This window comes from Chrysemys picta, chromosome 1 (assembly GCF_011386835.1).
Source record: "Chrysemys picta bellii isolate R12L10 chromosome 1, ASM1138683v2, whole genome shotgun sequence".
Lineage (NCBI taxonomy): Eukaryota > Metazoa > Chordata > Testudines > Emydidae > Chrysemys > Chrysemys picta.
This window is the reverse complement of record NC_088791.1, coordinates 83027238-83054083: the sequence shown is the minus strand read 5'-3', so window position 1 is coordinate 83054083 and position 26846 is coordinate 83027238. Positions and strand designations below refer to the sequence as shown.

General features: G+C 42.3%; 1 protein-coding gene across 1 annotated transcript in view; it reads right to left on the bottom strand.

Annotated features, from left to right (window-relative positions):
- The window catches only part of PLXNC1 (plexin C1), a 104294-nt gene that overhangs the window by 10546 nt on the left and 66902 nt on the right, over positions 1-26846 (bottom strand). Inside the window, exons 15-23 of the mRNA XM_005306481.5 lie at positions 26237-26339; positions 22012-22113; positions 21501-21604; positions 18673-18726; positions 18080-18204; positions 17329-17527; positions 15955-16101; positions 2777-2954; positions 1747-1850 (exon numbers count right to left, since the gene is read on the bottom strand). Of these exons, the coding sequence (XP_005306538.3) occupies positions 1747-1850; positions 2777-2954; positions 15955-16101; positions 17329-17527; positions 18080-18204; positions 18673-18726; positions 21501-21604; positions 22012-22113; positions 26237-26339 (1116 nt within the window). The remainder of the gene's footprint in view (positions 1-1746; positions 1851-2776; positions 2955-15954; positions 16102-17328; positions 17528-18079; positions 18205-18672; positions 18727-21500; positions 21605-22011; positions 22114-26236; positions 26340-26846) is intronic.

The following is a 26846-nucleotide window of genomic DNA, read 5'->3' as shown; positions in this document are numbered from 1 at the left end:
GGCGGTGGGTACGCCGAAGCCTTGGGACCGGCAGATCACCTGCAGAAACATTGCTGAATCCCACAGACTGCCCGCAGGCGTGCCGCCCAAGGCCGCCTGACTGCTGTGCTTGGGGCAGCAAAAAACAGAGCCGCCCCTGCCCACATGAGAGAGGGAGGGAGTGAGAGTCCCTCTTACATCACTGTGTGGGCTACCTGGACCATGGATCTGGGTACATAGGACTAGGCACCTGTTTCCTACCTCCCTGGAGTGGGGGAGCATGGAATAAGCAAAGCCTTGATTCTAGCCGCTCACACTCTGGCCAGCACAGAGGGAAGATTAATGCTGATATACTCCAGCTACCAACCAGGGCGAGAGGAACAGGAAGGGAATTGTGGTTCCCTATAGAAACTGATGCCACGGGTGCAGTGCAGCTTTGTACCACCCCTACAATGGGTCATATCTCTGTGACAAAAGCTAGCCCCTAGCATCTAATGGAATAAAAGTTTCTCTTTTCTATTGTCATTGTGACCAAATCCGCCATTTTTTCCTCCACAATATATAAACAATGAGGCCCTTCTTTTCTGTCCTGGTGCTTCAATTGCTTGTTCGTGTCATAATCGTTTCCACAGGCAGTTAAAATGTTATTAATTTGTGAGATGCACAGCTTCGGGGGGAGACACTCATTTCTGTGCAGCATGGGACATGTGCATTTCAGAACAGGTGAAGAGGCAGCAGTCTGCCTTTGCCTGCACCTGTGCCTCTCGTCCAGCCCTCCAGGCCCCTTATCCTCCACAGAAAACTGTTTTTTGAATGAGGGATCGCTGGATCTCACATCCGATTCAAATTTCTTCAGCTTTGTGCCCCTAGAATTCACAGTTGACTCTGAAGCCTGGGAAATTTAAAGTCTATGACTGTAGAACAGGTGTGTAAGCTGTTTCCCATCTCTACTTGCTTGGGGAGCAAGCAATTAACCTCTTGTCATGGTCTCTTTGTCAAGGCTCTTGGCTGCGTTTACGAGAAAGTGGTGGAGATCTTGTAAAAAGCACAGCAGTGCCTCCACTGAGTGTGCATGCCCTGACGTGCCATCCAGGAGTAGTGTAGTGAAAGGCGCATACGCTTCCTGGAGGTGAGCTTCTTTTTATTTTATTTTTTTTCTAGTAAGAAAAAGCCAATAAAGCCCTAAGAAATTAAAAGCTAAAGCTCTATATTAATGCACTATTAGGGTCACTTGGTTTAAAATTGAAAAGAAAAAAAGTTGGGCAATGCAAAAATTGAGAACCTAAGTTTTCAAAAGTGATCGGTATTTTTGGGTACCTCTGATTTTGGACGTTGAACCTCAGACACTTTAATTATTACTATTCACTGGACTGCACTACCAAGTACAGCATACCTGAGCTATCTAACTCTGGGTGATTCCCTAACAAACAAATCTCTCCACAAGTAACATGAAATAGCATGTGACTCAACACTAAGACCATTCCATAAATATCGTATGAGTAAAAAATTTCTAGGTGTCCGCATCAGATGCTCAGCCTACAGAGCTTTCCCCACTCTGTATGCATCCGAAGAAGTGGGCTGTAGTCCACGAAAGCTTATGCTCTAATACATTTGTTAGTCTCTAAGGTGCCACAAGTACTCCTGTTCTTTTTTCCCCACCTTTGTGAATGTTCAGACTTCTAATCAATCAGGACATTTCTGGGCAGGCAGTACTTGGGGGTTGGGAGAAATAGGTTCCTAATTCAATTGCACTATTTTTGTTCCTACCTCATAGTGACCTATGGTGTTTAGCTTTGTTATCCCATCTTCCAGAATCACAGAGGAACCATCGATATCTAACAGTTCTTTTTGCTGTGCACCAGACTGAAGTTCTGTAAAACAATGATATTGACAAAACAATGACATGCTAAAACTGGTCCCATAGAGCAAAATACAGCATTGTTATTTTATTATTTTTGGACTAATGGTCCCAATCCGAGTTCTACTAATCACTGTCCATGTGCTAGTTTCCATGAGCATGACTTGCATGCCCTGCCTGTAGAAATCCTTTGTACACGCAAGGCTATCTGGAGCATGAGGCTATTGGAAGTGTCTCACCTTATCCTACTTAAGCCACAACCCAGACAGGTGCTTTCAACTAATCAAGCCCAAATGGATGCTTCATGAGTATTTTATGGAATTGTTTCTAAAACTGGATATTTGGATGAACTGGATTAGATTATTTTTGTACAGTTTATATAACTATTTCAGATCAAGATTCAATGGTCTTATGGGCATGCTGTTTGCCATCTGCCATTGTAACTATCTCACTCCTCATCCCCTTGGCAGTCTTATACAGTCATTTGAGTTCTCTTAGTGGCTGCCTGCTGAGGATAGTAAAGGAAAACGGTAACGTCCTGGGGAAAAAAAGAGCCTAGTTTTGAATGCAGTTTTGTTATTGCGATACCCTGTGGACCAGAATTAATGCTGTTCTGCTGCACAAGTGTGCCCTGTCATTGTTGCTATGTTTATACTAAAGGGGAAAGGGGTATTTTTAACACGTGTTAGCTAATGTTTGTTAAAATTGTAGTGCAGGTAAAGGCAGTTGTGGTTTTAACACATTAACTTGTAAGAATGAAACCTTGGGGGCAAGCACAAGTTTACAGCCTTACTAGCTGTATGAATTTCCCTAGAATTTATTATGACAAAGCAGCATTAACTAACAGTAGCCAAAGTCAGTGATAGGATCTACGAAGTAGGAATCTTCACAGAAACAGCAGCAAACGTAAGAGGATAATACACAATGGCACTCTCTTACCAAGACCAATTTCACTGAGCTGAAGCCCATAAAGAGAGCCATTCTTGTTTAGAAATGCTTGAAAGATCTTCTCTTTGGCTTGCTCTATGGTATCACAATCCAGAACATTAGCTTCGATATCAAGACAGGTATCTGCACTCTCATTTTCTGGGATTTTTTCAAAGAAGACATTCAGTGCCTGCAAGAATATAAATGTTATTCAAATCTATGGAGAATGAGATAGGCTTCACAGTAGCAAACACTGTATATCAAGTTAGACACACTAGACTAGGCTTTTCAAGCTATCCACCTATTTAAACTATTTTTCCAATCAAAAAGTTTGTTTGGTGGAGTTAAATAATGAATCAAGTAGATCTAATTAATTCATAGTGTTTGAAGGATCACTGACATGCCCCTCTATATTGGCCAGAGTGTGAGGGGCTAGAATCAAGACTTTGCTTATTCCATGCTCCTCCACTCCAGGGAGGTAGGAAACAGGTGCCTAGTCCTATGTACCGAGATCCATGGTCCAGGTAGCCCACACTCTCACTCCCTCTCTCTCTCTTGTGTTCTATATGTGACTGTAACAAATGTTGTTTTAAAAGTCTGCCCCTGAATGCAAGTCACAGAGGAAAAAACTAATGTAATAACTCTCTAAATTTAAGTATTTGAACACCTGTGCTATAATAAACCCTAACTGAAACATGAGGATCGTGGGTGTGACTCATGAGAGGAAAGATTGTTAAAAGAGGAAGCAACCAAAAATGTTATTTTTTTCCTTTCTGCTCTCATGGGAAGTTGAGACGAGTTAGCCTCAGGCCATTGTGTGGGCCTCTTTTCTCTCTCAGATTTAGAAATATTAATAATTATAATAGATGAGTGGTTCTTTCTATTTTTTTTTTATCAGCCATGAGTGGAAACTACTACATTGTGGTGAGGAAAGAAAAGGAAAGAACCGAAAGAGACATTACTTAACTTCCCTGTTTCTATAAAAACAGATGGAGTATTAAAAACAAGATTGCAAAACTGCAAACATCAGGATTTAATGAACAATACAATGTAACTGAAGTAACTGAGAATGACTTAATCAGGACATAGAGATGTTTAATTACCAGGGTAATGAGTCTACTGAAAGGACAAACTGAGTGGAAGGGGAGGAGATGTCGAAATAGTGAGGGCGGACATCGCGCCTGAAGAAAGAAATGAATACTGACTGAGATTTGATGCAGAAAAACCAGTAAAAGGAAGTATAAGTGACTTACACTTAGGGCCTGATCCAAAGTTCTCTGATGCTGATGGAAGTCTCCCTGTCAACTTCAACAGGCTTTGTATCATAACATCCAAACAATAGAATAATAGAATCATTTCAGCAAAATGGCTTAATACTTTATATAGGGCCTGATCCAAGATCATTAAAGTCTATGGGAAAACTCCCACTGACTTCAATGGCCTTTGGATCAAGCCTCTAGTTCAGTATTTGATCGGCACCCCCACCTTCTTTGTATCTGTAGTTGTTTGTGACCCCCTCGCCCCGGCCCAAGTACATATACTGCCACCCAGCTCTGAAGGCAGCACTGCAGCTGCACAGAATGTGAAAAGGGATATTCATCAATATCACTTTTCACAGCAGACTTAATGCCCCACTGGCACCCTTACTTCTGCGTTGCTGCGCCGGGGCTGACAGCCGGAGCCCCGCTGCCTCCAGGTGAGGAATTGGGGGCTGTGGGGATGGCGAGCCCAAGCTTTATCTCCGCTTACTGGGTGTGCATGGCCCTTCTGCATGAGCCTCAGCCACCCAGGACAGACACCCAGAGCTCTTAAAAAAAAAAAAAAGGCACACAGCTCGTGCCTCCCTTGACATATTCCCGCACGGCTCTAGTTCATTCCTCTGCTACTAGGTGGATTCCTAACTAAACACTTTCAAGGATGCTTACTGAGTGTTAAATTGAAGATTTAAAATGAAGCTGATTCCTCTTCAACTTCTTGTAAACATGTTTTATTGTTTAGGTGATTTTCCTATTATAGCATTTGCCCCACAATATAATACAAACTTCCCTGTTTCAATCTGAAACTCTTGCTTTTGGGCTAACAAGAAAAGTTCTGTTTCCTCTGTCGAGTCTCCTTTTCTACATGTACATTCCCACACAAATAGCTCAGTGGAAGGTGCTGTGAAACCTCTTCATATGTTAGCATGCCAGAAATTTGAGTCCTCCCTCCATTTCTGCACTGCCCACCAGACAAACAGCAACAATTTGCATTCTTTATAACACGCAATGAAAAAAGGCTGAGAAGACACATAGCAGGGTGTGTGTCTTGGTCTAAATTCACCCAGGACATTGCCCTTTCCTCTAGGATTAGCTTGGTTAAGGCAGAATGTGAAACTAAAAGACCTGGTAATGGCACAGAGCCTTTAGGTTGCTAGGTCAAGTCCACCACAAGTTGGAGGGGACAAAAAGTTGCTTAATATTTTGGCTGTTCAGTAGTCTATTGGAAAATCAGTTGATTGTCTCAGTGCAGGTCCTTGTGAACAAGTATCCATGTCACAAAATTCACTACAGCCGGCACCCTTCAGGCAGTCTCAGCAGAGAGGCCTAAGACTGAATGGCAATTGAGATTGAACTAACTGACCCAAGAGTAATGTCTCTGTGACGGGGTGTACCAACCTCGCACTGGCCCCGCGAGAGTTAACCACTCGCTTTGGCCCAGGAGGTCACGCCCTCTCACCCCTGCTGTGCATGTTCCCGGTGGAGGGAGTATATACAAGAAAGCAGCTTGGGTCAGGCTGGGCTGACCAGAGCTGACGCAAGCTACAGGCTCCTGCGAGAGAGCTGCGAGAGCCCCAGCCTGAGGAGGCCAAGCACATTGAGTCCATCACGGGACCCCACTCGACCATGGAGGATGAGGGAGTTGGAAAGCTGCCACCCCGGGAGGAACTACAGGATCTGGGATCAAGGGTATGAAGCGGCCCAGGGAACGCATTTGTTGAGCAAGGGACCTAAGCCTGTAGCCAGGACTCCCAGTTCACAGGCCCTGGGTTGGAACCCGGTGGAGTAAGGTAGGCCTGGGTTCCCTACCCCTCATAGACTCTAGTTGCTAGGCCCTGCTGTCCTGAGGACAAAGGCAGCCTCATAGGCTCTGGCCTCTAGGCCTTGCTGCCCTGAGGACAAGGGCAGTTCCCTGATCTCCAACAGCTAGGCCTCGCTACCCCAACTGAGAGGAGCCACATTCACCAAAGGGGAGCATTCTCCCCTGTAAGACAGTCGCAGCTCTCTCCCCGTCCATCAGGGAGGGAGACCACGCCCCCTCACTATAATGCTTCTGGAGCAACTCAGTTCAGGGGGAAATTAGCCAACAGTTAATGGCTCTGGCCTGCAGTCAGGCTGAACAGTAGAGAAACTATAGGCCAGGAGGTCTCAGTCCAGGCAAAGCTGCAAACAGTTAATGGCTCTGGTCTGCAATCAGGCAGAGCAATGCAGCAGTCTAGGGGGACCAGCTCTCTGACGGGACAGGCAGCAAAACCATCTGGCATCCTAGCTTGGGCAGGTGACAGACCAATGCAGGTCTCTTGGTCTAAAGTTGGGGAGGCTGCCATAGCCCCAGGGGTAGGGTGGCAGGGGTAAAGGGACACAGGCCCACCCAACTCCACTGCGTCCCAGCCCAGGGCTCTAACAGTGGCCGAGTGATCCGCCACTGGGTCAACAGGGAAATCCAGCTGCAACTGGCTGGTCGGCTTGCAGTCAGTAACACAACCGAACCCTATTCGGCTTCCCTGGGCTCCTTCCTACACTCCCATTCAAGGGGTACCTGGGTTTCAGGGTCATCATTTGTCTCACTGGGGTAACTGGCTAGTGGCAGCCCCAACAGCTCCTTAGTGTCCCCAGTGTCTGGCAGCTCCGGCAGTCCCTCCGGGTCTCTGGTGCTGTAGCAGCCTCCATTGGGTCCGAGCTCCAGTGGCAGGGAGACATCCTGCTCCTCTGGCAGCTCTCCTCCAACTGAGCTGGAGGGCCTGCCTTTTATATTTCCAGTTCCTGTCCTGCCCCTCTGCTTCCAGGTGGGCGGTGGTGGGTGTCCCAGCTCTACCCACCAGGGGGTGGTCACAGCCCTCTACCCATCTGTCAGGGAGGGAGACCACGCCCCCTCGCTACATCCCGCTATTCCTCCCCCCAGCTACAGTTTCCAACTCAGGGTCAAGGCACATTAGCAGAGATGTAGAGAAACATGCCCAGGTGCTCCCCACATTCTTTGGCTAAATGGAGGACTTGGGTCTGCAGCAAGGATGCTTGTAACAAACCCCGATGCCAACTCTGTCCACATATCTATTCAAGTGACATCATCATAGGACCTAATCACATCAGCCATACCATCAGGGGCTCGTTCACCTGCACATCTACCAATGTGATATATGCCATCATGTGCCAGCAATGCCCCTCTGCCATGTACATTGGCCAAACCGGACAGTCTCTACGCAAAAGAATTAATGGACACAAATCTGACATCAGGAATCAAAATACTCAAAAACCAGTGGGAGAACACTTTAACCTGTCTGGTCATTCAGTGACAGACCTGCGGGTGGCTATATTACAACAGAAAAACTTCAAAACCAGACTCCAACGAGAGACTGCTGAGCTAGAATTGATATGCAAACTAGACACAATCAACTCCGGTTTGAATAAGGACTGGGAATGGCTGAGCCATTACAAACATTGAATCTATCTCCCCTTGTAAGTATTCTCACACTTCTTATCAAACTGTCTGTACTGGGCTAGCTTGATTATCACTTCAAAAGTTTTTTTCCTCTTAATTAATTGGCCTCTCAGAGTTGGTAAGACAACTCCCACCTGTTTATGCTCTCTGTATGTGTGTATATATATCTCCTCAATATATGTTCCATTCTATATGCATCCGAAGAAGTGGGCTGTAGTCCACGAAAGCTTATGCTCTAATAAATTTGTTAGTCTCTAAGGTGCCACAAGTACTCCTGTTCTTCTTTTTGCGGATACAGACTAACACGGCTGCTACTCTGAAAAAAGTTCCTATAAGAATGTTAAAAGCTTACCAGAGGTCACCCACCAGTCTTATGGGGCCCTAATAGGTCAAGTCCTTCCAACCCTTCCATAGGGATTGAGGCCCTGCCTCGGACAGAAGGTCCTGTCCGTTTGCTAGATAAGGAAGAAAGCCCTAAGTCAATTTAAACTCAGGCTGTTTATCTAAAAGTCCTTTCTTTGCCTGTTGGCCTCTGAAGAATCCAGTTCGACCTGGTATATGAGAACCTCCCCAGGTGGTAGTACCTCTCTGGAGGTGTTACAACCTGAGTGAATTTGCCTAATCACCCTCCACTGCTGCTCATTCCTGGAGGAGCTGTGGTCACCCCGCCCCCGTGGAATTATATACAATCCCTGGCGCACAATGCTACATAAACTTAATACAGTAAGATCTCCCATATCTATCAGACCCCTCACAGAGAATGTCCTGTTAGCAGCAGCTCCCTCTCTTTTACACCAAAGATGTCCCTGCTCCAATGCTCCACTGATTGTAGCTGTAACAGTATCACACACAGAGAGAGGCAGCCTCTTAAGTATGCAGCATTGAAGCATTTATGGATTCACAGATCTAAACCTTGCATAAAATGGGCATAATAATACTTCTCTACCTCACAGGGATGTCAGGGAGATAAATCCACTGATGTGTGTGAGATGCTCAGATGATAAGCAACATACACATGCATATACATAAAACAAAAAACTCCTCTAAAAACATAGAATCAGAGTGTTGTAATGGTACACATGCCAATAAGAAAACCAACAATTATTTTGCCTGTCTCTACAGCTGAAATTTTCATGACTCAGATTTTGCCTGACTGCTCAATGCCTGGCAAGAGCAAGCTTTCATTAGAATCTAACCTTCATGAGCACCACATTTATCCACAAATTGTAAAACTAAAAAAGAAATCATAGATGATAAAATTATGAAAAGGCTCTTAAGATTGCTAAGGGCACTAAAAGTCAGACAACATTAAACAGACACATGGATGGAAGCATAGAAATCTTGGAGAAACATTAATAGGTATTTTTCTACTATTTCTGGTTTTTCATGGGAAACCAGGAAAAGTACAAGTTAACTTAAGGAAAGATTCAGGAGGAAATTACAGGCCATTTAAAGTAACCCAGTAATATCTAGAGTTGAGATTTCATGCACTAGAAGTAAGTGCTTAGCAGTAGTAAATCACAACTCTGCACCAAAGGATTAACATAGGTTGCAAGAAAGGTTTAACAACTATTTTAAGGAGATCAAGACAAGCATTTGGAAGGGACCTACTTGACTGGAGATTGGCTTGGAAACTCGCTAAAAGTCAGGGAAAATAAAGAGCATTTTTTTCTTGCTAACAACAAGGTAAAATAGAGGTTTGGATTCAACATTTAAAGACATTTTTCCAGACGTACAGTTGTTTCTGTAAATGAAAGCAAAAACTGTGATTGCTCTAGTTAAGTGAGGCATTTGAGCTAATGAACAGTAGCAGATAGCAACTATGCTGTGGTTTAAGACAGAGGTGTATGCAAAATAATGTTTCTTGCATCAAAGAACAGAAAGATAACCTGGGAAAAGGAAAGTTACCACATACAGCACACAGTTTTTACTCCAGCTCTACATGGTATCTCAAATCTCTGTCTTGTCAGTGTTCTGTATGTACTTTTCCATTTATTACACTGAGTGAAAAACTGAGATAGAATATTGTTCATTAAAAGGGGATTGGGCTGGCAAAATTATATCTGCCACTGAAATTGCCCACCAGTCTAGAATTCTACGCCTGTCTCTCAGACTGCAAAATGCAATAGACATGGAGAAATTAGACTAGGCCATTATACTGAAAATGTTCTGTCCATCTTTTCCTTTGTTCTTCTTCTGTGCTAACAGTCTTTTCATTTGCACCTTTAATAGGGTCTCCAAACTGCTAAATTAAATTAAATTATTTAAATAATTTTTAAATTTCCTCTTAGCTATTTGATGTCTTTTACAAGATTGTAAGGTCACCTCTTGGGCTAGCATCTTCAGCCTCTTGACATTTTACTAATATATGCCCTTTTATCTCTTCTGGCACTCCTTTTACTTCTCTGTGCAGAGCTCTGTATTCTTCTTGCCACTTGCTTGTCTCTTCACGTCTTAGCATTTGACAGTTTTTGGATTGTTGTACACTTCTCTTTTCTACTGCCACGCAAGTAGCACCGCTAATCCATTCTTCCCTTTTAGAGTTCATTGTTATTAGAATTGTCTTTTCACTTTCCAGATAGCACACTCTGATGTTTTCCCACATAGCATCAATGTCTTGGTTCTCGTCAGTTAATGCCATTAAAACACTGAACCTGTTCTTCAGTTCAAGATGAAAAGCGCTTTTTGTCAGGGCCGTCCCTACCCATACGCAAAATACGCAGCTGTGTAGGGCACCAGGAAATTTGGTGCACCACATTTCCTGCCCTGCGCAGCTGTGTGCTGCTCCAGCCCCTGCTCCACCTCTTCCCCATGGCCCCCGCCTCTGCTCTGCCCCAGCCCTGCCTCTTCCCATCCCTATTCCGCCCCCACTCCACCCCTTCCCCAAAGCCCACGCTCCTGCTCTGCCCCAGTCCCATCCCCACTCCACCCCTTCCCCAAAGCCCCTGCTCCCCCTCCACTCCCCTGAGGACTGCTGCAGGGGTCGGGCCTGCACTCACCGCATGGTAAGTGGAGTGACCCAGCCCCAGCCTGCTCCGCTCCCCTGGCTCCCAGTCTCGCCGCTGGTGAGTGCTGGGGGGCGATTCCTCCCCTGGCCCCCAAGGCTGGGAGCCAGGGAAGCGGAACAGGCTGGGACCAGGGAGCTGTTTCCCCCCCAGCCCCGCCCCCATGGAGGACTGGGGCCAGCCCCCCCTCACGGAGGGGGGGCTGCATAGGGCACCGAAATGGCTAGGAACGGCCCTGCTTTTTGTGTTTCAGTCTTTTAATTGTGCGCTGTTGATGCACAGTTGTCTTTTAACTTTCTTCATCCTCTTTAACTTGATCTTCAATTAAGCGATACAAAAGTTATGGTCACTGCCCACACTGCCCACTCCCCTGTATGCACGTATGAGCTGCAAAACATTTTTTTAAATACGGAAATGATCTATCTGGTTCTTTGTAGTATCATCTGGGGAGTACCATGTTGGACTTCTTTAGTAGGAAAATATTGTTCCACCTATCATTGGGTAGTTTACACTGTAAATTTCTACTTTGTACTGAAATCACCCATAGTCATTATGATATCATGTTTTGGGACCTTTGTTAACACATCCTGTAACAAATCATGAAAAGCATTTTTTTCCTCATCTTGCTTTTCGTTGGTTAGCGCATAGCACTGTATGACTGATAGTTTGAATAATCGAGTCTGAAAGCAAGCTCTAATAATACTTCCTTTGACTGATTCCCACTCAGTCAATGTCTGATCTGCTTCATTCAACATCAAGATTGCTACAACAGCTTCATGTCTAACATCCACATTCTCGAAAATGATGGTGTTATTTGTTTCTCTGAAGTGTAGTTTTTCAGCCCTGTCCATCTACACTAACTGATTCCAAGGACATCAAGATGTTATCTATCTATTTCTTTAATTACTTGGGCAGTTTTAGTAGCTTCATACATTGTTCTCACATTCCAAAGTCCTATTTTCATTACTGATGTGACCTTGAGCAAGGCACTTTTCATGACATGTGCTTCCTTATGGGTTTGACCAATCCCCATCATATTCTTCACATGAAGCTGGTCTCTTGTTCAAGCCTAAAAGACCAAGCCCGAGCAAATTACTAGAAATATGTGATGAAGATCTATTCCTAGAGCTGCCTATTGATTTAGGAGATATTACAATGGGAAAAAGTTAGAAAAGCCATCAGTAAACTCAAAAATGGGAAAGCAGCAGAAGAGGATAATAATAGTGGAGAGATGCTTAAAGCAAGTGATGAAACAGCTCTCCAGATTTTCCTTGTGTTTCTGGACAGAATATGGAATGGAGAAAAGAACCCAACCCAGTGAAGAGAGGCCTTATAGTAAAATTGCCAAAGTAAGGTGACCTGACCAACTGCAGTAACTGGAGATGCATCTGAAGAAGTGGGTTTTTTACCCATGAAAGCTTATGCCCAAATAAAGCTGTTAGTCTTTAAGGTGCCACCGGACTCCTTGTTGTTTTTGTGGACACAGTCTAATACGGCTACCCCCTGATACTAGTAACTGGAGAGGAATCCCATTACTCTTAGTGCCTGGGAAAATCATGTGCAACATCATCCTGGAATGTATCAAGAACCAAATAGCCCTTCAACTTAGAGGAACAAGCATATTTTAGACCACTGAGATCAGGTGCAGGCCATATTGTTGTTCTCAGACATATTACAAAGCAAAGTATGCAGTGGCAAGCACAGCTTGTTATCAATTTTATAAATTTCCAGAAGGCTTTTGACAGTGTACAGAGAGATTGTATTATGTCCCCACAATTGTTTGCACTGGTCACTGACTATGTTATGAAAGCAACAGAGGGTCCTGTGGCACCTTTAAGACCCTCTGTTGCTTTTTACAGATTCAGACTAACACGGCTACCCCTCTGATACTATGTTATGAAAGTAACTGCAGAAGGCAACTGAAGAATTTAATGGACAAATGATAAAGCACAATTAGATGACCACATATTTGCTGAGGACACTGTCCAGCTTAGTTCAACCCATCAGTTAATCAAAGAAAATACTCAGCTTTTGGCTGATATGATCAAACAAGTTGGCTTGTTCATCAACAAGGGGAAGACAAAGTAAACACTAGAGTGGATGAAGAAACACTAGAAGTAAGTCATTTTAGCTATATAGGTTGTGAGATGTACAATGATGGTGACACCATACCAGTTGTCACGCAATGAATATCAAAAGCAGCCAACAATTTTCATAAACTCAAAAAGATTTGGAGAAGTAGCATGATTAGCACTGACACAAAAGTATGAATTTTTAACACTAGCATCATGTCTGTCCTCCTTTATGGAGCAGAGTCATGGAAATCTACAACAGAAATTGATATGATGAACTCACTCCAAAGTAACTGAGGAAGATGTTAAGAATCCATTGGAAAGAATTTCTTGCAATAGCAGAAATTCTAAATAGAGCAAACCAAACTAAGGCATCAAACACGGTCAGACGACGACAATGGGACACACCTTAAAGGACACACTTTAAGGATGCCACCAGTGTGATTTCCATGGCAAATGATAATATGCACACCCACTTGGAAAAAGAGAAAAAGGATGAGCTAGAGCAAGGGTGAGCAAACTACGGCCCACGGGCAGATCCAGCTTGTCAGGGCTTTGGATCTGGCCCGCAGGATTGCCATCCCCATGGTGCTGTGGGCCCCACACCTCTGCTGGAAATGGCCGGCACCACGTCCCTGCAGCCCCTGGGTGAGGAGCGGCAGAGGGCTCTGTGAGCTGCCCTCGCCTCCAGACACTACCCCCCGCAGCTCCCTTTGGCCGGGATCGGGGAACTGCGGCCAATGGGCACTTCGGGGGAGGTACCCACAGGGGAGGGCAGAGCATGGAGCCCTCTGTTCCTCCTCTCCCAGGGGCCGCAAGGACGTGGTGCCAGCCGCTTCTGGGAGTGGCGCGAGGCCAGGGCAGGCAGGGAGCCTATCTTAGCCCTGCTCTGTGCCACTGCCATCCTGGAACCACTCCAGGTAAGCGGTGCCGGGCCAAAGCCCGCACCCCGAACCCCTCCTGCACCCCGAACCCCAATTCTCTGCCCTGAGCCCCCTGCCTGCACCCCAACCCCATGCCACACCCCGCATCCCTCCTGCACCCCAAACCCCTCCTGCACCCCAACCCCCTACCCTGAGCCCCCTGCTGCACCTCTCCCGCACCCCAACCCTCTGCCCCAGCCCTACATTCATGGCCCTGCATGCAATTTCCCCACCCAGATGTGGTCCTTGGGCCAAAAAGTTTGCCCACCCCTGAGCTAGAGAAATACTATGCAGAACAATGAAGAAAGAAGCCAAATCCAGGAACATGACACTCAGAAGCCTGAACAAACCAATACAGGACTGAAATAAATGGTGGAAACTGGGGAACCTGAGGGTGTGGGAGAATAAAGAAAAGGAGAATATGAGTTTTCTAGCGCTGCAGGCATAATCAGCCACCAAGAGGTTCTAGAACTGTCAAACAGTGCTATAGAATATAGTCTAAGATTAGATAAGTACTATCAGTGGAGGGCACGCTCACTATTAGTCCCATTTATTATTCAGAATTCTCTCTGATCACCACAGTTCATACTGCTGGTTTTCTATTGGGGATTGCTTGGCTGCAATGGCTGCTGATGAGTATCTTCATAAATCACACGGCCTTCATCTAGTTTTCCTATATCTAATAAAATGTGACCAAAATTAATATATCCAGGATGTTTTATTTGGAAACTGGATGTATTTCACTCTTATGCGGTAGGCCTACTTCTCATAACATTGCTGCTCCTCTGTGTTCAGGGATAAGGCTTCCAAGAGCCAATCACTCAGTGATGTCTTGCAGGATCTTTCTCTCTCTTGTCAGTAAAGTAGACCTGATTGTTCAAAATATTCAGTCCGCTATCATAAAACTTTGTTTTCCATTTAGTAGGATGCTGTTGGTTGACCAGTCCATGTTAGACCTCAAACTCCTATTGGACAGGGCTAATTTGTTTCAAAGAAAGGCCATTCATTTTGATAGTAATCTGCATCTTACAGCTGTCTGCTCTTCCACACTTGAAGACTTCATGTCCAAAGTTTGTGTTTCCTGTCTTTTTTTACTTTTCAAACCCACAGATTCCATCAAATACTACTCTGGGATCAGGCTCAAGTTTGTGTAATTTTGTGTTTTAAATATATGTTTAACTCTGGGCCAGACTGAGTGAACCTGGAGCAGGGTATTGGAACATTCTAACAAAAGTTATCGGTCTCCCACTTCCCCTTCCGTTCCCAATCACACAGACCAACTCAGCCTCCCATGTAGAATTGCACAAACCATTTCACCTCCCTTTTCTGATAGCATAATGGCCACACGGCAACAGCAGCAATTGCACACTTGAAAAACCAAGAAAGTATTAGATTAGCTTTCATTGAGAGCTCAGTACCTACGTCTCTTAGGTGCTTTTTGAAATCTCACCCTTAATATAGTGTTAAACATCTTTCAATGTGTTTTAGAGCTAGAAATAAGGAGGAGAACCAATGCCATGGGACTAGCCACTTCTCTGTGGACCACTAGCATTTGGTGCATGGATCACAGTTGGGAAACCTGTGATCTAGACAGTTAATAGTTTTAGCTATAACATATAAAACCTATCTTTATCACAGAACATTAAATGTGCAGCACCAAATATTTGTTACAAATCAGTAAAAATCCTAGAAAACCCAAGGATTCATAGCACACATGAAACAGAACATGTTTAATTAACTTTTTGCAATCATCTTTTTTTAAAAAAAGGATACCTTGGTAATTCAGGTTGAAAATATCTTCAGTAGTAGCTGGATTGCAGCAATAAGTGCAAAATGGTAAGAACATTTTATTTGTTTTGATGAATGTAACAAATCTATGTATAGAGGAAAGTTCTGACACCACCACTCTGGAATTTTATGATTTAGCTAAGTTTCATAGGGACCTTGTTTTTATTCAGGCAACTAATTAAAATCCACCACACTACAACTTTACTAATTTGCAGTTAATGACAGGAAAGCACACAGTGAATTACTGAATTCTGAGGATTATTGAGTAAGCAAACACAATAAAATCCCAGGTATCCAGCATCACAAAATTTCCTGTGTACTGTTGATAAATGTAATCTAGTTTTAACTATTTACTTCAATACCTCATTGTGTACTTACAAATGTTCTATAGTATAATTTTTAATAAGAATAACTTGAAGTATCATGAGACCTCGATACAGTGCTTGGCTATTAGATCACTGCTGTGAAGCAGAAGGTATCAGATTGGTGAAATGTGGGTTAATTCACATCTACTGTGTTTTGAAGCTGTGTTAATAATAATAATAATAATAATTTTTTCTGCCCATTTTTATCTATCTAGGTACTTAGACAGTCACCATCACTGGAGTATCTAAGAGACTCAATTTAGCATCCTAACATAAGAAGAATGTTGTGGGTTCTATCAAAACATTTCAGTATTTGAAGGAAAAGTAGCTTGGCAAACATACCACTGGTTTGAATTCGGTCACTTGCCACAGAAGCCAGTCTTCATTTAGTGTATACAGGGCTTTGCAAGTTATTACGTCTACCGGCCCTTTGTTTATCCTCTGATTGAGGGCAGTCACAAGCTTATAGAATGGTTCTCCAACTGTCTCCTAAGAAATAAGACCAAACACAAACAAGCAACAGCTTTAGTTCTTTCTTCTGCATTCCCATTGGAACTCTAGTGGGACACCAACAATTTGAAGCCAGTCAAACTTCCTTTTTAGCCAAGTTGCTCAGCTGTCCTGCAATTAAAAATACTTTCTGTGCAGGTTTATCTGTTCTTTCGTAAATCCCCACCCAACTCCTGTTTCTCTTACTCAAATGGGAAGAGCCACCTGGGGCTCCTGCCACGACAGTTCAGAGCTCCATGCTGGGCACAGGCAGGCAGCTAGTGGAGAAAGCCTGACTCCCCTGCCTCTTCTGGCCTGGCTTAGCTCACCTCTGGAGCTCTCAGAGGGACCTGTCATCTTCTCTCAGGTGTCACTCACTCCCCAACCCTGTGTAGGTCACCCTACCATCCCAAGCTACCATTGCTCCTCAGCCCCACAAAGAGGACTGGGATGTGAAGAACAGGTTTCCTCTGACTGTCCCCTAGCTCTATACTTGGGTCCCAGGAAAGTTGCCAGCTTCAAACTACCCTGCTGCTGTACTTTGCAGACCTTAGGGCAAAGCACGTGAGCTCCCTGCAAAACAGGGCATGGGAGAGATGTCATCATATTAGTGCACACAACAGGAAGTACAACCTCAAACAACAAAATTGTCAGCACACAAAATGCAGCCAAATGGACTAAATTAAACAGACTGTAAAATGAGAGGGATCATTTCCCCCCAACCTCTTACAGTTCTATTAATCATAGGTGTTAGCTGTAACAAAATAGGCAAAAAAATTCAAACAGAAGTGAGGTTTTCAAAATGACAGCCTCCCTTTAAACTCTCTCAAAGCATAGCTCTATGATAGCTTTTGAGGAGGAGAATACACATTGCATTCTAACCACAATGTGAATCTTCTGCCATGACAAGAAAATATCTGATGGGGTTTGGATGATAATATGTGAAGCAACAGAAGAAAATGTCAGAGTTTCAAAATTATTTAAAGTCCAACCCAAGTACAGATTGTTAGCATCATTTATACCGTTGCTCTTTTCTTACCTTTGCATAATGACAGCTGTCTAGATAAGTGATCAAGATAGTAATATGGGTATATTAGTAATATAGAAAGTTAGGTTTCATGCACAAACAGATCTCTCATGAGTTCTGCATGGAAGAAGTCAGCATGTGCTATGTTGAAAATATTCCTTATTCTAGTGTCTAAGGTGGTGGAAAGATGTCAAACTTACCCGTAGAAAACCAGAAAGGCAAACAGACATCCAATTTGTCAGCAGTTTTTCTACGACAGATTCTGTGCGCCTTAGCATGAGCTTAGGTTGCGTATTGCTAGACTGCTCCATCAAGTCCTTGGTCAAGACTTCTAGAATATGGGTTAGGTAGACTAGTTTACTTTGTAGTGCAATAGTCAAGAAGGATGCAAACAAGCACCTGTTTACAAAAAATAAAAAAGTCATAACTAAAAGATCTGGAATTTGCTTTTCAAATCTATGACAATAGAAAGGTGATCCTAAGCCTTTCATAACAGCTTACTGTGAAATTAGTTCAAATAAGCATACACCTTTCAGTTACGCCTATATGCTGAACCTTCGTTTTTTCGGTACCCCAAATACCCACTAAAGTCTCTATAAAATTTAAAGTACACAGGATCATCCAGCAATTTAAAAAATAATGTATTTTGTGTATCCAAATTTAATTCTGAAGAAGAATAGTTTCCATTTCAATGAAAGAAAAGTTCCAAATTATAAAGCAAGAACTGCTTGCTCTGAGGTGAGGTATTTTGCTAGTTCAGTGTCTATAGGCATCTATAAATCTTCTGATCTCTTTTTAATGGCTTGTTTCAGGTGAAGAACAAGGAAAAATACTTTGGAAAAGCTTAAATTTGCTTTGTATGTAGTGAAAACTATAGGTGTGTGTCATAATCCATGTCGTTTTTCTCTTAATTCTATGGCTTGAAGATTATAAGGCATAATCATACTATACCTGTCTTTCACAGAGAAATTTTTCTGTTTTTCAAGGGTGTGAATGAGAGTAACAAGAAAATCCTTGTTACAAATTAAAGCATGCAACATGGTGAGGCTTTCATCCTTTTGCCTGGGGTCTCTGCTCTGGAACAGTTAAACAAAAATAAGGCAAACTGTAGTTGGGTATGACAGGTCCTTAATTCTTAGAAATGAGGGTAAGCAACACACAAGATGAAATCTTGGACCCACTGAAATCAATAGGAGTTTTGCCAATGATGTCAATGGGGCCAGGATTTCACTCATAGCATATCTGTACGTACACACACACACACACACACACATACACATACTTTATATACAGGCAGTACTACCTACAGTTAAAGTTGCCTGATACTTCCCATTATAAGATCCTGTTTTCATATCTACATATATGTTACTACATTCTATACATAAAGCCATGTAACTATTCCCCACATGGGAAGGAATGTAGAGAAAATTTAATCTGACTGATCATTTGGAAGGTGCTCAGATTCTGTGGTGATGACCATGATCACATGTAGACAGAAAAGAATAACCACTAAATAAAAGTAAAATTACATTACATAGACTTACCTGTGACACATTAGTGTGCATGTCTTCAATGAAAATGGATGCAAAGCTGCCTGACTAAAATAAAACACAGGTGATGCATTACTGATAGAAATATCAAAGGCTAAGCATGTACCCAAGGCAACAGACTTTGCTGACTAAAGAGGATTTGGGTTTCTAAATGCACCTGCAATTTATGTATTCTGTGATTTCTCAAAAGTTCTGGCATATAACATAAAGGAAAACTGCAAAGAGAAACTCAGGATTGAGCTAGGCCAGATTTACTGGTATGCTGCTGAATGCCCTCATTCCCAGGCTGCGGAGGTCAGTCAGCCCAGCCATGTTCTAACATGCCATAGGAAAGACTGTTTATTATCATCACATGAAAATCTGCTGCTTTTCCGGCTATGCGAGGACACCCCAGAATGCATTACTCCCGGATGTCACTATACCAATAGTATGAATCTTCTGGATGTCAGGGACCCCTGGGCTTAGCCAAATTTAGAGTTTTTCTCTGCAGTTATTATTACTGCTGACACTTTTCATACACTTGCTAACAATGGATCTCAAAGTTCATGAATTAAGTCTGCCACAACCCTTTGAGGCAAGTCAGTATTATTAAACCACAGAAGAGCCATAGGGCACACTGGGTCCCACTGACCGCTGATCAGCCCTGTGCTGCAAGCCTTGCTAGCAGTCAGCAGAAGTTTTCCAAGGGCAAATCTTAAAAGACCCCAGTTTCCTAGCAGCGTTAGCAGCAGGGAGTACCAGGCCTTCACAGTCCGTGAGATTCTGACATCAGAGCCTGTATTTCTCCAAATCAGTATCTTTGGCCTCCAAACTCATTCAGATGCACTTAATAGACTTTTCTGTTGGCATTTACTGTTATCCACTTTTTCATTGACACAGAGAATTCTTCCTGTGTGTTCTATCTTGCCACTCCTCCTGCTCTTGTCCCCTGACCCTTATCCCAACTTTTCCTCCCACTCTTTCGTCTTCCGCATGCCTATTAGCCTTTGTAGTTCTCCTTCTCCATTAGCCTCTCCCTCCATCCTCGCCCTTCCATTTCCACTGCCTCTCTTCCATAAGCACCCCCACACAACACCAAAACACACACACACACACACACAATGTGTGAAGAGTTACATATAAATAATAAACAAAATAGAAATGTAGTAAGGGTAAAAAACAATTACACAAAGCAGACATGGTTAAGGTTAAACAAAAGAGTTCAGGAAAAGGATAGAGACAGAGAAGGAAAGCATGAAAACCTGGGTAAAAATTAGAGTTAAATATAGAGAAATGTAATAAGGTTTTTAATATACATATATAAATAACACAAGCAGAAGTTAAAATACCAGAATTAATAATGAAAATCAAAGCCATGGTGGCTAGATACGGGGTTAAGTAACAAAACTTGGGAAGCTGAAATGGTCATATAATATATTTTTAAATACATGAGATAACCACTGTGATAACAAATGACACATTATAAACCCCATCCTGTTTGTTTCATAAGAGAGTTAAGATTTTTGATGAGGAGTAAGCAGAAAGAACAGATGAACTCCTAAAAATAATGATAATATTGTCATGTTAATATCCCTGGTAAAAAAAGAAAACAAAAGGAAAACATGCAGAATTTATAGCAACAGGAGCCCTGTTATGATCTCCCAGTTGCAGCTTGGGTAACTCCACTGATTTTGGGGGAGTAATTCCTGATTTACTCTGGTGTAAATGAGATCAATATCAGATTTGGAAAGTTTTATTGTTATTCATATTTAATATTCACATTATAGGGTCAATTTTGGGATCCCATTGTACGAGGCACTATACAAACCATCTAGGGCCATTTTCTACTTTGAGCCAGCTATACAACAAAATATTTTCTGTTTAAGTATTTGTTTTTGAAAAGTAGTTGTTTATATTGATGCTCTTAGAAGATTAGTATGTATACTAAAAACTAATGGGCTTTGGTTAATCTCATAATATAACTTTGAAAGATATTTGAGACTAGTATTTTCTTCCCCAGTTTGGTATCATTCCAGCTATTCCAGGGAAATTATTTCCCCCATTCTTCTCATGCTATTAAATGTCATGATGTCGCAAGTAACACTGGCCCCAGTTCAGAAAACATATAAACACTTGCTTAAGCCCAGTCCCTATTTGGGACAACATTAAAGCACAGGCTTAAAGTTGAGCATGTGCTTAGTGCTGGCCTCTGTTGGGACCACTGTCACTCCTCTAAACATTTCTGGCAAGGTAATCTGCAGCTTGACACAGAACATCAACATCACTTTCGATTTCTCATTTCCTACTTTTAATTTAATTTACTGAAATTAATTAATGTGCAGGCTTGTGAGAGAGAACTTGTAAGGCCTCCTCCTCACCTTGCTGAGTCAACGGGGAAGTCCCATGATGTAAACATGTTAGCCGAACAGTTTAAGTTAACTTAATTAAGTTTTGTACAGACAGGTGAGCATGTGAGAGATAAAAAGCAACAGATAAAATGCAGGTTTAGGAATGGTAGTCTCATGAAGGGAGGCAGATCTAGTGAGGCAAGGCTATGAGAGACCCTTACATGGCACACACAATCATTAAACACATATGAATTAAGGGGACACTAGGGTTAATTTAATTAAAAAAATTAGACTTGGAGCATATGAAGTTTTACAGAACCTACGATCAACAGATCTAAACACTCCCCTGCAATGTTTGCCCAGCACTATTCTACTGGATTTGTAGTAGTATACAAGGTCTCCTGTGAAAATCACATGGTGATATTTACATGAGCTATTTGGTCCTTACTTGATAACCGTGGAAGGATTATACCTAAAAGACTAGCAACCATTTACCTCTGGGAAGAAAGTTCTAAGAGCAAAATGTTTGTAGTCGAGGAAGGGAACAGTTCCAAAACTATCCACCACATCTAAGTGATCCATCTGTAGTTCTGCAAATCCTGAAATAACAACCCCCTGGAATGTTAGCTTTGATAACGCAAAATTATCTACACAATTACAGCTTTCAATATGACCCTGAAAAGAGGTTCTTAAAAACAGTTCTAAAACTTGATGCATTATTTTTCAAGCTGAATCTCTGTGGGATGGAAAACATTGATTGGATGCAGTTTTTTTATCTCCAATTTTGCTCAAGTAAATTGTTACATGCAATGCTATTAGCTTCTAGAATTAGCTACTACTGCACACCAACATTAACAAGAAACTCTGATATTCACATTCCAAACCATTCTATTTCTGTTTAATGAAGTCTATGAAACAAAATATTTAAAAAATGTGAGTGTCTTCATGGCACTTTAATTTCAGAAATGATATACTTATTAAACAAAAGAAAGCTGTGCAGACCTACCATCACGTATTTTTTTCCGAATTTCACATTCTAACAGTTCAATTTGTTGACTCAGTTTACGGGTTAATTGTTTGGATTTGTATCTAGTTACTATGATTGCCACTAAAAAAAATGGAAAGAAAATTGTATCAGATACTTAATATAGAAATAAGACGAACAAATCTGCTTTATATACCAATACTAACAATAAAATGAAAATGAGTGTAAGAAAAAAAGGATCTTCAGTAACATTCTTCACTGGTCTACAATTTTTGGGAAGTCGTCTGCTTCAGAGATAAAATGTGCTATTTATTATGTATTTTGATGTGCTGAATTCAAATATGACAATTAAAACAACTGATTGGCTACTATTTCTAAGATATTTAATTTTTACATTTTATGTCTATGTATATTGTGTAGATAGTAGAGTTTTAATCATAAATTGTAAACCTAGGTCTTTTCATGTGTTTATGGTTGCTTTACATGATAATATTTCACCTGTCCTGTTTATGTAACACTTTAAAAATCAGCAAAAGGGTTATATAAATAAAATTTATTATGAAACAAAAGGCAAAAAACTATTATGTACATAGTTTAGTCCTATTCAGTGTCTACTCGGCGCTTCTTGGCTTGTCTCTTGTATTCATTAAATGGAGCATCTCTTGTCACTGTCCAGCAATAGTCTGCAAGCATTGATGGGTTCCATTTGCCCTGATAGCGTTTCTCCATTGTTGCAATGTCCTGGTGAAATCGCTCGCCGTGCTCGTCGCTCACTGCTCCGCAGTTCGGTGGAAAAAAATCTAGATGAGAGTGCAAAAAAATGTATCTTTAGTGACATGTTGCAACCAAGGCTTTTGTATGCCTTGAGGAGGTTTTCCACCAACAACCTGTAGTTGTCTGTCTTGTTGTTTCCGAGAAAATTTATTGCCACTAACTGGAAAGCTTTCCATGCCGTCTTTTCCTTGCCACGCAGTGCATGGTTAAATGCATCATCTCGAAGAAGTTCACGAATCTGAGGACCAACAAAGACACCTTCCTTTATCTTAGCTTCATTTAACCTTGGAAATTTTCCACGGAGGTACTTGAAAGCTGCTTGTGTTTGTCAATGGCCTTGACAAAGTTCTTCATCAGACCCAGCTTGATGTGTAAGGGTGGTAACAAAATCTTCCTTGATTCAACAAGTGGTGGATGCTGAACACTTTTCCTCCCAGGCTCCAATGACTGTCAGAGTGGCCAATCTTTCTTGATGTAGTGGGAATCTCTTGCACGACTATCCCATTTGCAGAGAAAACAGCAGTACTTTGTGTATCCAGTCTGCAGACCAAGCAAGAGAACAACAACCTTCAAATCGCCACAGAACTGCCACTGATGTTGGTCATAGTTTATGCACCTCAAAAGTTGTTTCATGTTGTCATAGGTTTCCTTCATATGGACTGCATGACCAACTGTAATTGATGGCAAAACATTGCCATTATGCAGTAAAACAGCTTTAAGACTCGTCTTCGATGAATCAATGAACAGTCTCCACTCATCTAGATCGTGAACAATGTTGAGGGCTGCCATCACACCATCGATGTTGTTGCAGGCTACAAGATCACCTTCCATGAAGAAGAATGGGACAAGGTCCTTTTGACGGTCACGGAACATGGAAACCCTAACATCACCTGCCAGGAGATTCCACTGCTGTAGTCTGGAGCCCAACAGCTCTGCCTTACTCTTGGGTAGTTCCAAATCCCTGACAAGGTCATTCAGTTCACCTTGTGTTCTGAGGTATGGTTCAGAGGAGGAGGATGGGAGAAAATGTGGGTCCTGTGACATTGATGGTTCAGGACCAGAAGTTTCATCCTCTTTCTCGTCTGACTCAAGTGAGAATGATTCTGGTGCATCAGGAACCGGCAGTCCTTCTCCGTGGGGTACTGGGTGTATAGCTGATGGAATGTTTGGATAATGCACAGTCCACTTTTTCTTCTTTGACACACCTTTCCCAACTGGAGGCACCATGCAGAAGTAACAATTGCTGGTATGATCTGTTGGCTCTCTCCAAATCATTGGCACTGCAAAAGGCATAGATTTCCTTTTCCTGTTTAACCACTGGCGAAAATTTGTTGCACAAGTGTTGCAGCATATGTGTGGGGCCCACCTCTTGTCCTGATCTCCAATTTTGCAGCCAAAATAAAGGTGATAGGCTTTCTTAACCATAGTGGTTATACTGCGCTTTTGTGATGCAAAAGTCACTTCACCACAAACATAGCAGAAGTTATCTGCACTGTTCACACAAGTACAAGGCATCTCTGCTCACTTTGGCTAAACAGAAATGTGTCCCTTTGCAAAATCAAACACTGACAAATAAAAGGGCACGGCACTGTATGATTTCTAGAGCTGATATAGGGCAATTTGTTCAGCAGAGTGATGTAAGCTTCGTTATGATTGCATCATCCATGACTTCTAGGAATAACATGATGCAATTCATATCATGTATGACGCAATACCAGCTTCAGATTGCATCATTGCCTAAAAAGCAAGTACTGTCCAAACCCAGTCATAGATTTATTCATAGATCCAGTCAAAGATGTATTTTAGTCATTTCTGGTTTAAATTGAGATCCTTTCCCTTTATAACTCACTTATCCTCGGCAATTCCCAAGTCAAGGGTTGTATATACTGACCTAATAGCATATCTTGAAAACTAGAGCCAATCAACAATTTTAAGCATAATTTTCGTTCTCAGTGACCCAGAATTAGTAAAGTTTGACTACATTTATTTCAGAAGCATTTTGGCTGTAGAGCAGTGTTATTATTAATTTTAGTAGCACAGAGGAGTCCTAGTCATGGACCAGGCCTCAGGAGTAAAGCCCGGTAGCTGCACCTGCTCTGTACTCCTGACACCTTAACAAACCAGTGAGGCTTCCTGACAGACCACTCTGCCTGACTGGCTGAGGAAGCCAGCAGGCCGGTTCTTAAACTCTGGAGCAGCAGTAGCTACCTGGCTGCTCAACACACAGGCCCACTGATTCTCTGCCTCATCTTTTGCCACACCCTGCTCCTGCTCTGCTCCTCCACAGATCCAGCCCAGACCTTGCCCTGTACCCAGCCTTGTTTCTGTCCTGTCCCAGCCTTGCGCCTGCCTCAGAACCAGCCCTGCTCCTGCCTTCCCTGACATCTGATAAGTTGGATCCGACCCTTGGCACTGACTCCTGACTCCAACACTGTCTCAACCCTAGTCTCTGGCATTCAGACTCTGACTTGGGTTCTGACTTTCGGCCCTGGTTCCTGATTCTAATCCTTTCTCAACCCTTGGCTCTGGCTTTCAGACTCCGATCACCAGGCCTGATTCCCGTTCCAAATACTAGGCTTGACTCCTGCTCAGACAACTAGGCTCGATTGCTTAAAACAGGATCCGCTGACAATAGTATCCCATTATGCAAGGCACTCTTTAATAACACACTCCTTTTATTTGGATCTCAGAATTATCAGGCTGACTTTCTTTTAACAGATAACACACTCAAATCTGCATGCTAAGCAGCAGCATCTGACAGACAGTGGAATAAAACTCTTCAAACTTGACTGATTTTACAAGAAAGAGAAATATTTCCAAATTGCTTAGTTAACACTTGTGAGAGAGGAGAGGCATTGACAAGGGTAGCAGTAAAGGCTGAGACATGCCTCTCACTACAAAACATGATGGAGTAAAAATACGGCAGAATTAGAATAATGAAAAGAATGGGTGAGAAATAAACACCTGATCAAACTAACTACAATTAATTAAACTCATGAATCATCTAAAATGGGATGATCACAACCATTGTTTGATGGTAAGCAACTGTGCTGGAGACACTCGCCCTTGGGGAGCTTTGTTTTGACAACTGGGAAGGCGCTAACTTGTGATGTAGGAATGTAGGCCCAGATCACCAGAGGTATATAGCCACCCAACTCCCACTGATTTCAATGGGAATTAGGCACCTAAAGACATTTGAGGATCTGGGCTGTAGTTCCTAGATCTTGCATGGCCACATGGTGCATTTCCTGGAAGAACTGGCTACTGAAACTGCCTTATTACATCTTGTACTCTGTGATGATGAACTTTACCACCAGAGCAAAATAATCTACCTAGCTGTTCCCAACTGAACCTGGGAAAAATATCAGACTTTCTGTGATCATCCTGGACAATCCCAGACACTTTTAAGGTATACACAGTAATTATCTCTTTCAACAAATCAAATTACAGGGTAATGCATAACAGTACTTACCAACAATTACACCCAGTAATAAGATAGGCAGCAAAGACAGAACATAAAAATATTTGTGCGATGATTGCTTTTGAACTTCCTGCGAAAAGTTTCCTAATGTGACCTAATGCAAAAATAGACAGCTGTATTAGTGGAATGTAGCTACTCTAGTCCATGTTTGCAGAAGATCATGTTCAATGGATAAATCAACTGGTCTCTTCAGCTGAAGTGATGAACCCTGACTAGGTAAATCATTGGGAAGGAAGAAGCAGTTTGGAAAAACATATATGAACTGATCCAAACATAACATTTACCATATCTTAAGTTAAACCAAAAGAACAAAACTGTGCTGTGTGAAAAATGTAAAACTACTGACAATGAGCCAAATGCTGCCATCACTTATATTTCAGGCTAGCCTCACTGAAATTAATGTGGTGTAAGCAAAGGCAGATTTTGACCTGAAACCAGCCAAATATCTGCACTCACCAGAATCACTGCAAACAAAAATGTTGTCATTTTCAAGAGAGTAAAAACAAATTTTCACAGACAAAAACTGCTCTTTTCACTACAGATGTCTACCCTGATCAGCAAAAAGACAAATGTAAGGCTCAAGTCAACACCAAAGAAAAAC